General features: G+C 38.6%; 1 protein-coding gene across 2 annotated transcripts; it reads left to right on the top strand.

Moving 5' to 3' along the window:
- NAA20 (N-alpha-acetyltransferase 20, NatB catalytic subunit) lies at positions 1 to 15,661 on the top strand. 2 transcript variants are annotated; one of them, XM_069495417.1, is made up of 6 exons: positions 56 to 166; positions 4,788 to 4,812; positions 8,322 to 8,412; positions 9,079 to 9,214; positions 14,526 to 14,671; positions 15,144 to 15,661. In XM_069495417.1, exons 1-6 carry the CDS (start codon positions 114 to 116, stop codon positions 15,227 to 15,229), a joined length of 537 nt encoding a protein of 178 aa, XP_069351518.1. In that variant the 5' UTR covers positions 56 to 113; the 3' UTR covers positions 15,230 to 15,661. The 2 variants fall into 2 exon arrangements, with proteins under 2 accessions (XP_069351520.1, XP_069351518.1); XM_069495419.1 differs by lacking the exon at positions 14,526 to 14,671 and having other exon boundaries at positions 1 to 166.
- Positions 15,662 to 16,447: the final 786 nt, after the last annotated feature.

The following is a 16,447-nucleotide window of genomic DNA, read 5'->3' on the forward strand; positions in this document are numbered from 1 at the left end:
AGTAGTTCGCCGCCTCTCTCGCGTAACTTCCAGCGGGCGCAGGCGCGGAGTGACTTCCGACGAACGCAGGCGCGGGGTCGCGGCGAGCCGGCCTCGGGAGCGGCGGCGGCAAGATGACCACACTTCGGGCCTTCACCTGTGACGACCTGTTCCGCTTCAACAACATGTAAGTGAGGCTCGCCCAGAGCCAGCCGTTCCTAGCCGGGCTCCGCTCCCCCTGCCAGCTCGGTCCGCCGCTGCGCCCTGCCAGCCGGACCCCCTCACCTGAACCCGCCGGAGCCACGCCCGCGGCCAGTACGGCAGCCTCCCTCGGGGCCGCGGGGTCCGAGGCCGGGTGGGCCCGGGTTGATGCGCGCCGGCCTTGGTGACCTTGGCCAAGGTGCTTCAACTTTATTCCTGGCCCCTGCGTGCTCGTGGGTACCGGGGCTGCGCTCAGGCCGCCTCTCAGGATCGCTGTCGGGATGCGTTGGGTGATGGAGCGAGGTGGGGCGGGGGGTGGGGAGTGGCCCTGAGCCTGCAGCCTGGGCTCGACGCCCGACTGCGCGGCCAGTGACCGGACAGTGACTCTTCTGGGCCGTGGGCACCACTGAAGTACCGGCCGCAGAGGGTGGTTGAGAGGGTCGGAATGAAGTCAGGAGCTGTTTGTGGGGAACGTGTACACTGTGAAGCCCACCTGGTGGTGATGGTTAAATTGTATCTGAACGAAGTAACTTTGTGATCCTTGTCCCCACGCAGCAGATGCGGTCTCAGTCGCCACTTGTGTTTGTATGTTTAGTTACCGCAGCTGCGTACCCTCGCGTAGACAACTTTTTTCTTTTGTGAGGAGTCTGGGCAGTGGGCAGATGCTGGGTGAGGCTCCCATAGTGCACAGAGCCCTGGTGCAGTTTCTTTTGATCGGAGTTAAGGAGAGACCTGTGACTCGCAGGTACCTTTTTTTTTTTTAAGAAAATAGTTTTAAGAAAATTGCTGAACATTTATAAAAGTGGAAAATTTTACTGTGAACTTTTATAGACACACCACAGTTAACATTTTGGAACATTGGCTTTAACACATACTTCTCTATCCATCTGTCATCTCAGATCCACCTTTAACACATTAACTGCCATGTGAGTTGTATTTAACTCACTCGAGTTTTGAGGCTGGGGCCTCATGAAGCATACGTAACTCTCACATCTGTTTACCTTGAGAGCCAAGTGAACTATCTTTCAAGCTGCATATAACTCATGAACAGAAAACAATAAAAAATAACAAATTTTTCATTAAATTAGAAAGGATCTTTTTGTTCTCGGAGTTTTTATTTTTGTAACAAAACACCATGGCCCAATAGAAAAATTTTTTTTTTCTAGTGTGCAGGTCATTGTGTTAAAAACAACAGGGCAGTATGTGAAAACTAGTGATCAGGTAGTTCAGATTCAAGTGGCAGGCGATGGAAAGAACTTTGGAATGAAGTGGCTAGGAACATTGCAGAAGAGGGGGTGAGCCCTGAAGGATGAGTAAAATGTTAGTGAGGAGGCAGTTAGTTCTGGAGAAGGGAGTCAGTTTGAAGGTGGGGAAACCTGAAGTGTGGTCCTTTTCTGTCACTGAGCAGTCAGAGAGAAACGGGTAAGTCTGGACACTGGCTTCGTCACTGAGGGGGTTTAGACTTGATCCTGTAGGAAGAATTTTCTGTTGGGCCTGTCTGGGTCAAAGCAGCATAGCTATGGTGACTTGTGTCAAACTCTAATTGTTGTGAGTGTTCTATGTAATAATCCAGTTAATCCGCACAATTCTGTGAGGTGCTTTCATCCCCATTTTATGTATGAGTAAACTAAGGTTTTGCAGGCTCAAGTGAATTGCCCAGGTGATGGAGCCCAGAGGTGGGAGTAGAGCAAGGACTCCTATCCAAGAAGATTGGCTCTGGAGCAGTGGTTCTTAAAGAGTTGGTCCCCGACAATTCTCTGTTTGAGAATTTGAGCTGTTTGAAAACTACTACTCTGGAAGCTAAACTCTCAACTACCGAGCTTTGTGGAGTGTGAGGTGATTAGAGGAGATAAACCTGGCAGGTGAGCCATTTAGAAGGCCTTGGCAATGGCCCAGAGATGATGACTTGACAAATGCTTGTGTGGGAAGTAACAGGGTGCCTTGAAAGTTCAAGAATAGACAAGGAATTGGAGAATCAGTTTTAACTAAAGAGCTAGGAAGGGACACTATTTTATAGAAGGAACATACATATGAACACTTACAATAAAACATTAGATTTCAGAGAATCATCTGGCTTGTTAAGTCCTCTTCAGAATATGCCAATAGGGGAACCCAAACTTCCTCCCCATTTTCTCCTATTTTCTTGCTTCTTGGATTAGGGCGTTTTGGCAGAAAACTCTGAGAGTCACTCAGATTTGTTGCAGTAGGAATTGAAAGCAGCAATGGATGTAGAACATTGCAATTCATTTAACAAACAGTATATTTATTCTTGGAAAAATACTTGAGTGCCTGCTATGTGCCGGCACTAGAGACACAGCAGTGAACAAAAACAAAACAAAAAATTAGTGTCTTTATGGAACTTACATTTTAAAGCGGAAACAAATACAACATGTAGAACTTAGTGCTCAGTACAAAGGAAAAAATAGAAGTAGGGAAGGGGAATGGGAAGTGGGTGGGGATTCAGCTTTAGATAGGGTCTTCAGGGAAGGTGTCTTTGAAGAAGGGACTAGGGGAAGTGAGGGAGTATATTGCGGGTGGGGGAGCTTCCAGGCAGAGGGAAAGGTACGTGCAGGGAGACCCCATTTCAAATAGGAAGAGGAGGCAAGTGAGCCTGGAGTAGAGTGAATTCGGGGGTGTAAGGGGACAACTTCAGAGAGTTAGAAGGGCTAGGTCTTGGAGAGGCCTTCATAGGACTTGGGCTTCTCTGCCTAGTGCACTGAGAAACCCAGGTGGGGAGGTAACATAGGCATCTGGGCATGGGGGTCTCAAGATTGGGTCTGAGCTAAAGATAGAAATTTGGGGGTCAACACTATAGATGGTGACAGGTGACCAGGAGAGTAGGTGACATCAGTGATGGAGTGAGTGTAGATAGAAAAAAGAGTCTTCAGAATGGTGCTCTAGGGCATCCAGTGTGTGCAGCTCAGAGAGGCGGGAGGAAACCTGATGGCAAGTCTCAGAAGCTGAGTGAAGAGAGCATTCCAGGCAGAGGGAGTGGGGAACTTGCCAAGAACTGCTGATGGCTAAGGGTACATCATATTTGTACATGTCTTCTAGGAAAGAGACAGAAATTAAAGATGCAGATGCAGGAGAGAAAGAATTGTAGGAGCCAGTCCCGAGTCGGGGGAAGGGGTGGGATCTACTCACCAGCACTCTGCCTAGTGACAGAAGTAGCAGTACCATATGGGTACATACAGATGCTTGTAGTGGGTAGTTCAGTGGTGGAACTTTGGTGAAGCTTTCTTCTGTTAAATTTTCTTTGTGATAAAATAGGGAAGCAGGTGAGATAGAGAAGGAGTGGCCTATTGGGAAGTGGAGGCAAAGCTAGAGGAGATGGAGCAGTCATTGAGAAATGCGGGAGAGTGAGTCTCCCCACTGTATGGGAGCCATGATTCTCCAGGTATGGGTCGGTTGGGGGGTTCCCAAGATTGTTTTGGGAATTCTGCAAGGTCATAATTGTTTTCATGATAATACTAAGACTTTTTTTGCCTTTTTCACTCTCACGTTCTTGTAACTATACGATGGAGTTTTCCGGATGTGTGATCTTTCAACAGCAAGCATAACAAATGCTTAAGAGTCCACTTGTCTTTTAAGCAAGACATTGCCAGATTGTTAAAACAATGCCATTGTTGTCACTGATTTTTTTTTTTGTTTTGTTTTTGGAAATACAGTTTTTTTTGTAAAGTTATTCATGTTACCGTGTAATTGAATTTTAAATGAATAGGTATTTAAAAAAATTAAGTATCAGAAGCTATAACCCACATAAACAAAATTTCTTTGGCAGTCTACACCCCCTGCTCCCCAGTGTAAACAGATTCTGAAAACAAAATTCTCAGAACTGCTGGACTACAGAAATGTAGTATGGCTGTCTGGCAGGGTCTCAAAGACGACTTTGACTGGAAATGAGAAGAGGAACAGTTGAAAGTAGCTGGTTTTGAGCCTGGCAAACTAGTGGCTCCACTAATTGAATAGTAAAGTGAGGAGACAGAGCTATTTGGGGATGGAGGAGATGGTTTTTCAGGATGCAGATTTAGGAATGTTGTGACGGGATGTGCTGGTGAGGCACCCATGGCACCAGAGCCAGGCTGGGAGGCATCCTCTGAGAACACATAATTGAAAGTGTAGGAATAGGGTGGTGGGGAAGGAGAGGTGGGAATGTAGAAGAGGAGTGGGAAGCAAAAACCAAGTGGCCAAGTGGCGGGAGTGCTCACATGCAGCGAGCAGAATAAAGGAGAAATTGTCAGGGAAGACCCAGAGACAGAGGGAGGATCCTTGGGGTTAGATGCTGCAGCAGGTGAGTTTGACCTTTCTGTGTGCCTTGTTGGTCCCCAGTTTCATTAACAATTTATTGTAATTTAGAAACTGCAGTTAACTGATGTAGATTTATTAACTTTATTTCATGAAGCAGCAGTTAAATGAAAATGTATAAATACCTTTATAGTCGCTGTGACAGCTTATTGTGGCCATTAAATAGTTTAAACCATTTTCTTTTGCCTTAAAGTTGGTTTTAAAGTTGTTGATTAGGCATGTTGTTTTCCTTGTGGCATATTATTTTTAGTTTTAGGTTTTTGTAAACATTGCTCACTACTGACATTTCTCGTTTCTTTCAGTAACTTGGATCCACTGACAGAAACTGTATCCTTTTTTAAAAAAGTTGAAAGAAGATTTACTAAGAGTAAAGAAAATGGAGAAACAAAAGGGAAAAATAGACATGAGTACTGCAAACTTAAAAACTTGTAGGTCAGGAAATAACAAACAACACTGAAAGCAATTAAAAAAAAACTGAGAATAAGAGTTGTCTTATATTTGCCTGACAAACTGTTAACATAATGACCTCATATAAACCTGTAACATTACAGCTCCCCTGCCCACTGGCCCTCAGTAGTAAGCATGGCTGTGTACAATAGAAAGCACAGTGACTTCAGCAAGGTGGCTCATTTCTCTGTGATATGAACAAAGTCTGGAGATGAGCAGTCCACGACAAGCCATGGTTCCATGAAGTCACCAGTGACTGTGCTCTTTGCAGTTTAATCACTCTACCATTCCCAGGGTGCCTTTAGTCTTCCTGTTCCACGTGGCTGCCAGAATCAAAAGAGGGAAAGGTCACAATGTCCTTCCCTTTTAAGAGTACCTTTGGGAAGTACCACAGCTCTCCTGTGTCTCACTGACCTACACCTATCTCATGTCCCCACTTACCTAGTCCTATCTAGAGTCCAGAAATGTGCCCAGCTTTAAATCAGGACTTGTTATTAAAATGAATAAAGGATTTTGGGCAACAATCGTCAATCTCTATTATGCTGCCAATAGAAAAATTGGCAAAGATGCGTAGTGTTAGGGTACTCTGGGTTATGCTTTTGTAACAGACAGTAACCCCCATATCTTCAGTAGCTTAAAACACAAAGTTTGATTTCTGGGTTATGCTCCATGTCTATTGCAGGTGGATAAGAGGGTTCTATTAACTGATAATTTATCAAAAGAGGGCATATAGGAAGCTACTGAACATATTAAGAGTCCAGTATCACCAAAGACATGTGAATTAAAACCAAAATGTGGGCCGGGCGAGGTGGCTCACACCTGTAATCCTAGCACTCTGGGAGGCAGAGGCGGGTGGCTCTGTTGAGCTCAGGAGTTTGAGACTAGCCTGAGCAAGAGCAAGACTCCCATCTCTACTAAAAGTAAAAAAATTAGCCGGGCATCGTGGTGAGTACCTGTAGTGTCAGCTACTTGGGAGGCTGAGGCAGGATCACTTGAGCCCAGGAGTTTGAGGTTGCTGTGAGCTAGGCTGACACCACAGCACTCTATCCTGGGCAACAAAGCGAGACTTTGTCTCAAAAAAAAAAAAAAATGTGGTGCCATATTTTATGTATCAGATCATCTAGGATTTTAAAAAATGATAAAACTCAATGGTGAAGGGAGAGGAGCATTCTTACGAATTGCTAGTGACAGTATAAACTGCTACAGTCTTTCTGGAAGGCACTTTGGAAATGTAATACTTAGTAATCCCATTTCCTCAAAGCTGAAAATAGTGAGAAATAGAGGCAGTGCACGTCAGGGGTTGGTAAGCTAAGGCCTGTGGGCCAAATCTGGCCCACTGTCAGTTTTTGTAAATAACATTTTATTGGGATACCACTGTGATGATTAATTTACATTTTGTCCGTGGCTTTCACAGTTTGAATAGTTGCAACAGAGACTATGTAATCCACAAAGCCTAGGATATTTACTGTCTGGCCTTTTATAGAAAAAGTTTGCTAACCCCTGAGTCACATAATTATAAAATTTATTTACTGCAGAAGAATGATAATATTAAAAACCTGGAATAACAAACACACAACAATAAGGAAATGGGAAAGTAAACTAAGCTATATTCATAAAGAATTTTAGAAGTTTTTTTAGAAATTGGAAATGACCCAGATGTTCAGTGTCAGGAGACAGGATATTCAAGTTGTTTCTTCCCACAAGGAAATACTATACAGCAGTAAAAATTACACATGTAGGCACCAAGAGGAACTACATATCAGAAACAAAATTGAATTGAAAAAGGAAAAGAATCTCTAAAGTTTTTATTTATATTTTAAGAATTATGACTAAAAACATCATTTTTAAAAAGTCAAAGGTTTTTTAAGAATTTTGAATGACACAGAAAAATCTTTGCTGTATAGTAAGGGGAAATATGAGAATGCAAATCAACTTATTATATATGGTGTGCTTCCAGTGACATTTAAAATTTACAGTAAAAGTCCCATAATCCAGAGGAGTCCATATTTGAAAATAACCTGTTAGGTCCTAAAGGTTGATGGGAGGTGGGGAGGACTGTCTGGGGCTCCTCCATTAGCCAGAGGGGAGAGAGTTCTGGTGTGCATCACTGGCAGGCTGGCAGGAAGACTGGCTGGCTTGCCATGTTAAGGGTTGTGTTTGAGGAGTACTCAAAATAATGACTGTTCTTCAGAAGACATTTTGAAGAATTTAACACTGAATAGGTTTCCCAGGAACTCTTTTTAAAAATATATGATTGATGGTGTCCTGTCAAAATTGCATCAAAAAGCTTACTCTAAGAAGAAATATAGGAACGAATACATGTCAGTGAGGACATCCCACAGTTGAAGAGTTAAGTAATGAGTAAATTACTCAGGTATTTACTGTTAACATACTTGATTCCTTATTAAGTCAGCTTTTATCTGCATTATATAAAAGAAATGGAGAATTTGAATCAGTGGAGGGAAAAAACTGGATAGTTAAGTTACCCCTGGAAGGACTTAAGTTATAAAATTAGTAATAAATTTAAACTAGTTATAAAATTAGTTTCACAGTCTCATAGCTGAAGTGAAAGTATATTGAACTAGCCATTAATTTTCCAGTGCAATTATGGAAGCATAATGTATTGAGCATCCACTATGTGCCAACACCAGGGATAGAGCGAACGTGACATTCATCGTCTAAGGGGAGGTAGACAGTGAACAAGTAAGAATAGCAAGTATGATAAACGTAAAGATTTAGATACAGTAGAGAAATAGATTATAGAACTTCGGAGTCCTGATTCTCTGCTTTCCATTATATGGTGCTGACTCCAGTCCACATCTGAGGTTATGTGTCCAGGCAGTTCTGTTAAAAATCAGTGCCAACCTAAATGTTAATATTTCAAGTAATGGTATGATTATAGAAATCACACTTAGAACTGGGGCTAAAGTAACAATATACTTTTTTTTTTTTTTTTAATTTTTTTTTTTTGAGACAGAGTCTCACTCTGTTGCCCGGGCTAGAGTGAGTGCCGTGGCGTCAGCCTAGCTCACAGCAACCTCAAACTCCTGAGCTTAAGTGACCCTACTGCCTCAGCCTCCCGAGTAGCTGGGACTACAGGCATGTGCCACCATGCCCGGCTAATTTTTTGTATATATATATTTTAGTTGTCCATATAATTTCTTTCTATTTTTAGTAGAGACGGGGTCTCGCTCTTGCTCAGGCTGGTCTCGAACTCCTGACCTCCAGCGATCCACCCGCCTCGGCCTCCCAGAGTGCTAGGATTACAGGCGTGAGCCACCGCGGCCGGCCAACAATATACTTTTTAAAGGAAACTTTTTTCAAAATATCTCTTTAATGAAGAACATTTTACTATCTGTTACTTTTCACACTCCTTAACAGGACTATAGTATGGGATTCCTTTTTACTTACAGTACCTCGCCCACTGGCCGGAGTATTTCATTGTTGCAGAGGCACCTGGTGGAGAATTGATGGGTTATAGTAAGTATAATCCCACTAGTGTTTTGCGGGGTAGTTAAGATTTTAATTAGGTTTCAACATGATTGTTCTAGACTGCAGAATTGGGATATAATCATGATGCCTGTTATCTTATTGCAACCATTGAACAACTTACTGATCTCTGCTATGTTTTAGGCATTGTACGAGGTCCAGGGGATACAGCAGTGAACCAGACAGATGTGGTCTCAGTCTTCTTAGATCTTTCATTCTATGTTAAATTTCTACATGGTTTATTTGGCACATAATGCAGGGGCCATAGCATCATCATTGAATAAGTAGCATTACTAACAAAAATTTGAGCTGTGAATTGTCTATGTACACATATACCCACACATATATATATTCCCACATGAAATGTAGATATTTGAAAAAGGACATACCCTGGTTCTTTGTTCAAAATTAGTTGTGTTTTTAGTATGTCATTCTTTTTTTCTTTTTTTTTCACTATTTCTAATTCTGATTTTAGAACTGCATGTTGCATTACATTTATAAGTGAATTTCAAATAAAAGCACTGATCATTAGCTGGATTACCTCATTAAAAATTAAAACTTTGTCATTAGTTTCCTTTATAATAAAAATGTACCAAACAGTAATTCTTTATGTGTAAATCAGTGTGTTTACTGAATGTGATTTGTTTTTGTTGCCAGTTATGGGTAAAGCAGAAGGCTCAGTAGCTAGAGAAGAGTGGCATGGGCACGTCACGGCTCTGTCTGTTGCCCCAGAATTTCGACGCCTTGGTTTGGCTGCTAAACTTATGGAGTTATTAGAGGAAATTTCAGAAAGGTGAGCTCCTGTTTTTCAAGTACACTTGGTGATTTATGTACCCCAAACATTTCATTTTTCTCTGGCGTATAAGATTTTTTTCCCTCTTCGGGCTGAATAACTATCATGCTTTAGTTTACAGGAATTTCATTTTCAGTCTCCAGTAGTCCTTACAATAATCCTGTGATAGAGTAGTATTGTTTCTTTTTGCCATTGAGGAAAATTTAAGGCAAAGTGTTAGAGAGACCTGCCATAGGCCTATAAGCTGGGTAATTGGTGGACTCAAAGACCGGCTCCTAAGGTTTCTTTTAGTGTTCTTGTCATGGTATACATGTCCAACTTCTCTGTTAACACTGCCCTCAGCATCTAAGTAAATTTTTCAGTGCTCCTAGGCCAAAAGAAAATAGTTCAGTCTTAAGTAGTTGTGTTCTAACTGCTTAATAAGTATTTCTAGCCTAACAGCTAATAGCCATTTAGAAAAAAATGAATAAATTGAAGGAAAAAATATTTTTATTTAATTCTCAAATAACTGTGGTTACCTACTAATAAGATGTGTGTACATGTTGGGCACTGAATGACTTCTCAGATCTTGGAGACAGATTCACCACAACCACCTGCATTCCTATTTCACATTGATTTTCTTGTGGTACTGCTGTTTTTCTTAATCACAGCAACTGCCAGAATCCCAGCTTCATAAAAATATGTATTAAAAGGAATGTAGCATGATCTAATGTTGAATTTGTGAACTACTTCAAACTAGTAGTTTGCCAATATCTGTCATGTAAGTTGTTGCTGTGTTTCCCCCAAACATTTGAAATATCCCATGGTACCTTCATGAGTTTGGAGCACCTCAGTGCACAGTCTGGGAACTGCCAAGATTATGGCATTTAAAAAAAAAGACTTGTATGTATCAAACACCCTCATGTGAGATAAAAGTAATACAATAATTAAAAGAGAAAGCTCGTTTCCATCTCCTATTCTAGAAGAGATAAGAGATGTGTGTATAAGTGGGACCATTTGTCAAGCTGCCATTTCTTTCTCCACTATAAATGCCAAAAAGTGCGGTAGGAAAGAGAATAGTTGTTGAGAAGGGCTCTTGAGGCTTAATTTTCACGTAATTATTAGATTTAATAAAGGCAAGTTTTAAAGAAGTAACTGTGGTTTGACAAATGGTCTTAGTCAAGTTAGAAGAGAGGAGATTGTATTAGCTGAAAAATAAGTCAGCTCTAGTTTTGAAGATTTTTTAAAGTTTTCCCTAGACTGAACACGGAAGGGAAGAAAATTTTTAGCAAGATTATAGTTTACACACATTTGTTAGTGACAAACCTTGTTGGAAAAAAGTATTTGGCATTATTGTACAGTGCACACGGAGTTACGAAGTGGGTTCTAACGAGCTATGACCTTGTGTATATGATTTAATGTATTTATAGGATAGCTTCCTCTATCTTTTTAAGTAGAAAACCACTAAGTTCCCTCCCTTTCAGTTTCTAAACCTTCATTATTTTAGAATAGTTGCCAAGATTTAAGTAATCTTTATTATTTATATGGATATGTGTATACATATATACATACATACATATACACGTGATTATATACATGTATTTTTAAATGTGAACATTAAAAATAGAAACAGTCTATAATTTCCAAACAAGTAGAGGAGGAAAAAAAAAGTCAGATAATGAAATCAATCCCAAAGAAGAGAAAAGGGAAATTAAACTGGCAAAACAAAACACCTGAAATAAGATGGTAGTTATAAATCCAAATATTGTCAGTGATTACAACAATAAATATTAATGGATTAATGATTCTGGTTAAAAGATAAAGACTTTCAGAACCATATTTTATAAATATTTATAGGAAACGTGTAAAGATTAAAAATACATAAAAGACTGAAAGTAAAGACAATTTTTAAATTACCATGCAAACTCTAACCAAAAAGTAGGGTATTTATATTAATAATAGTTACATTATAGTTGAATAATTATCAGAGTAAAAGAGGATCACTGCATATTGATAAATTTATTCCATATGTATACTTTGGAATACTATTCAGCCACGAAGAGGGATAAATTAAGTCCTTCTGTAACAATTTGGATGGAACTGGAGACCATTATCATAAGTGAAGTATCTAAAGAATAGAAAAGCAAACACCACATGTGCTCTCTATTAAACTGGAACTAACCAATGAGCACACATGTGCACAGAGGGAAATAAAACTCAGTGAAGATCAAGTGAGATAAGGGGAGAGGGGGGAATGGGTGAAAACCTACCTACGAGGTACAATGAACACTATCTGGGTGGATGGGTACACTTATAACCCTGACCTAAGCATAACAAATCAATACATGTAACCAAAAACATTTGTGTACCCTTGTAATATTTTGAAATAAAGAAAATTTATCCATCTGTAACAATTAAAAATTTTACGTACCCAGTGACATAGATTCAAAGTAAAAATGCAGAAGTTGTCAAAACTACAAGAAATAGACAAATCATTATAATGGGAGATCTGAACATGCTTCTTTCTAATTGATAAAACAATGAGACAGAAATTGGTTAAGAGTATAGAACAAGGGTCAGCAAATTTTTTCTGGATCAGATAGTAAATACTTAGGTTTTACAAGCCGCCGAAGGTCTCTGTTGCATATTCTGATGCTTTTTTTTCATAAGTCTTCAAAATTGCAAAAACCATTCTTAGTTTGAGGGCAGTACCAAAACAGGTTGCAAGCCAATCCCTGCCTTAACTTCCCACAAAGAAAACTATGCTTTCTCTGGTGAATTTTACCAAACGTTTAAGACATAAGGACTGTTAAGGTCACTTTTACACAAAAAGAAGGAACATTCCTCAACTTATGTTTGAAGGCAAGGATAACGTTGATAACAATACCTATAAAAAAATACGAGATAGGAAAAATCTGAGTTGTTAGATGCAAAATCCCAGAATAATCATGAGCAAAATGATTTCAGCAATACATAAGGAGGATGATACATCAGGAACAAGTTTTTGTTTTAACTTTAGACTAAAGAAGAACAATTGTTATTGAGTAAATTTGATAAAATCCAATATTCATTCTTAATAGAAACTGTTAGCAAGGAGAACTTCCTAAACCTGAAAAAATATAAAAAACCTTCAGTAAATATATTTAGTGGTGATGCACTGAATGCTTTCCCTTTGAAATTAGGGACAAAGCAAGGATGTTTACATGAGCCTCTCTTCAGTAATTTATTAGAAATCCTATACAGCACAGGAAAGCAAGAAAAATAAAAGGTATGAGGATTGAGAGGAAACAAAACTATTAATTTGCACAGATTATGATTGTACAAATAGAAAATCCAAAAGTATAAAAATCAATTGTATTTCTATATACAAACAGTAAAATTTAGAAAAAACATTAAGTGCTTAAGAAGACTCTAATAAAACCTGTGTAAGACCTCTTTGACATTTATAAAATTTTATTGAGGGTCATTAAAGTGGTCCAGCTAAGTGAATATCTCCATTGTTTCGAGAACATTGTAAAACTGGTAGTTGACCACAGATCCAATGTAATTGCAGTCAAAACCCCAAGCATTTTTTGTGGGACTTGTTACGCTGATTTTGAAACATATAGGGGAATGGAAAGAGCAAAAAAGAGACAAGATATTCTCGAACAATAACAAAAATGGGTGGATTTGCCCCTCCAGATATCAGACTGTAGTGAGTAAGACCGCGTATTAGTGCTGGAGTAGTTGTCTAGACTAGTGAAACAGAATCTGAGAAACACCCAAGAATACATGGATTTTAACATACCTCAGAGTAAGCACTGCAGATCAATGGTGTAAAGATAGACTTTTTAGTTAAGGTGGTGGGACAATTGGATATCCATGTGGGAAAAAATTTTCCCACATTACTACCTTACGATACACAACTCAATTACAGATTTACTAAAAACCTGTATGTGAAAAGCAAAACTAAAAAGTCCTTTGAGTATAATACCAGGAGAGCGTCTCCATGACCTCAGAGTAGAAAAGAACTTACTAAGCCATAAAAAGTGCTAACTATAAAGGAAAGGTTCATGTATTCAACTTCACTGTAGTAACTTTGTTCATCACAAGATAATATAAGGACAATGACAAGAGAAACTACAAACTGGAAGAAGAAATTTGCAAAAACATTACACAATATTAAACATCCAGAATACACAGAGAACTCCAGATAGGGGGAAAAACTGTGTGAAAGATTTATTAATAAATACTGTACTGAAAGAAATCTAAGTGGCCAATAAACAAAAATATATTCAGCCTTGTTAGTAATCAGAAATACAAATTGAACTCACAATGAGATACCATTACGCTGTAAGATTGTCAAAAATAAAAATGCCTGATGCACCAAGCATTGCTACTGTGGAAATGGAGTCTTAACCACTTCTCTCAGAGTGTAAGTTTTGTACAAGCCTGTTGGAAAATAGCATTAACTGATAAAGCTGAAGATGTGCATACTCTTATGACACAGCAGTGACACTCATAGCTAGACCTTAGATACTGTGCCATGAGACACTCAAGAAGAGTATTCATAGCAGCATAGTTTGTAATAGTAAAAACTGGAGATATTTATCAGTAGGACCATGGATGACTTGTGGTATATTCATGCAAAAAAAAATGCTAAACAAAGTAAAGATGAACAAGATCCCACCACGTAAGGCTGACTCTCACAATACTGATTGAGAGAGGCAAATCACAGAATATAGAAAGTATGATTCCACTTAAAGTTCATAAATAGGAGAAACTATGATATCTATAGCAGAAAGCAAGGAGATAATCTAGTCACAAGAGTCAAGACATGGAGGCCACTGGGTGAATGAGGGGACGCTACTGACCTGAGGGCTTCAGGGGGACCCTTGTCCTGTAGTTGGGTCATTGCCACATGGGTGCTTGCTTCATAATCTCCCATTTGTAACATGTGGGTAAAAAAATCCTATGCTATGACTAATATATAAAATGAGCATATCAATTACTATGATATAAAATACATAGGAATTCAGGAATTTAAGCCAGGTAGCAGTATTGTTAAAAAAAAAAAAAAGCTTTTTTGAGTTTATCTTTTAAGAAAACATGTATTGTAGCTTTTGAAATACTGATACTGGCATGCAAACACAAAGTCATCTTTTCGTACTGTGAAATAATTGTCATAAATCCTAAGTAATAAAAATTGCTATCGTGTAAAGCTACAAGGTCCTATTCCTATCATACTATTAGTAGTCAAAGCAAACTAAGAACAAGTGTTGTTTTTAAAAATATGTATCTATTACTTTCTTGTGTTTCTCACATTCTAACATTTTTCCTTCTTTTTTTAAAGAAAGGGTGGATTTTTTGTTGATCTCTTTGTAAGAGTATCTAACCAAGTTGCAGTCAACATGTACAAGCAGTTGGGCTACAGCGTATACAGGACGGTCATAGAATACTATTCAGCCAGCAATGGGGAGCCTGATGAGGATGCTTATGGTAAGCTCCCTTCTGTGGCAGTATCCCCAAAGAGGAAGCTGAAACAGTTACAATCATTCTACAGATTGAAGTATTTAAATATTGTAATAAATTTAAAAGAATCATATTTGACCTTAATATTTAAATCTCCTTTAACTCCCTTTATGAACCTATTAGTAATTAACTTATCTATTAACTAAACCAATGGTTAGTTTTTATAAATTATTGTTTTACTATGTTACAGGCATGTTATCTTATTAATGAGAAACAACATTTGTCTTATAAGCTGAATCTTGGGTGGGGTTTCGTTAGCATCTGGTATACTTGGCAATCGGGAGACTCATTTATAAATACATCTCGCTTAGAGTCTGGTGGAAGTGGGGGTAGAGGACAAAACCAAAACCTCTTCTGGGAACCTTTCCTATACACTTTAAATTGGACATAAAATATTTTGATATTTGGTTGCTTACATTTAAACTTTGCTTCCTTACAGATATGAGGAAGGCACTTTCCAGGGACACAGAGAAGAAATCCATCATACCATTACCTCATCCTGTGAGGCCTGAAGATATTGAATAACCCTGGGCAGTGGTTCTTAGGCAGATGCTCCAGATATTTTATGGACAATATTATTTTCATTGGGTGATCTTGGAGTTCTATTGGAGAAAAGTAATAATTTAGGTCTTAAAAGACTTCACGAAAATACAGGTTATCAACTTTAAATCTCATTGTTTCCGATTAGCAATATCATACCTATAAAGCTGTTCACTGTAATAATTCAATCGAAAAGGCAGCTATGTCAGAAGGAAACATTCCACTCTCATGGTTCATAATATTCACTGTATGCTAGGGAAGAGACTTGCTCCAATCTCCTAAATTCTGTGCCTGAGAACCACTGCTGCATATATATATTTTTTAATTTTGTATTGAACTGTTAATTGAAGCTTTAAAAGCATATATGAAATGTATAAATCTAAGATGTATAATGAAATACATTGTTGACTCTATGAATGTTTTCTGGAAGTTTGTGCATCATTTATAAAACTAAATCAGGATTGTGAAAGGTCATCTTTTAGGATATGTTGTTCCTCAGAAATTTGTGATTTTTATATATAGCATTTTTAAATGCACACTTGAAATAATCCCTGCCCAGCATACTTAAGCTTCCTTCTTACTGTGTAGTAAATTCTTCCCATTTACTTGTTCTCATACTGTTAGTCCCAGATCTTTTCTCCTCTCACAATACTTTGCTTAAATCCTTTCTAAATATAAAAAGATGCTGAGGTTTTTTTAAAGAGGAAAATGAACCTAATTCCTAAAGAAAGGCCATATAACTATATCACAGATCAACCACATATTTTCATGTGTAGTTTTCATCATCTATAATATCTGGTTAGTAAAATATGTAACTAAAGAAAAATCCACAAGAAATGATTACTAAAAAGCTTTTCCTCTGAAAGGACTTATTTTGATGGAGTTGAGGGTAGGAGAGAAATGAATCCTTTATGTTCTCCCACGAGAGAATAACTTTTTCTTTCAAGCATTTCACACTAGCACTTGTGCTTTGCCACAACACTACATGGAGAACATGACTGAGAACGTGATCACTAATCTTTGTCTCATGCACACATGCAGCATAAACAGAACAGGTAGAAAGATTGTAATTAATCATTTATATTAATGTGCTGACCTACTTTCATTTCACCCCTTAATTCTGTGGACTAGCTGAAGGATATTCAAATCACAATTCTCCTCCACACTGACTAGACAGATCTCGGTACTCAAAAGTCAGAACCA

Source organism: Eulemur rufifrons, chromosome 20 (genome assembly GCF_041146395.1).
Source record: "Eulemur rufifrons isolate Redbay chromosome 20, OSU_ERuf_1, whole genome shotgun sequence".
Classification (NCBI taxonomy): domain Eukaryota; kingdom Metazoa; phylum Chordata; class Mammalia; order Primates; family Lemuridae; genus Eulemur; species Eulemur rufifrons.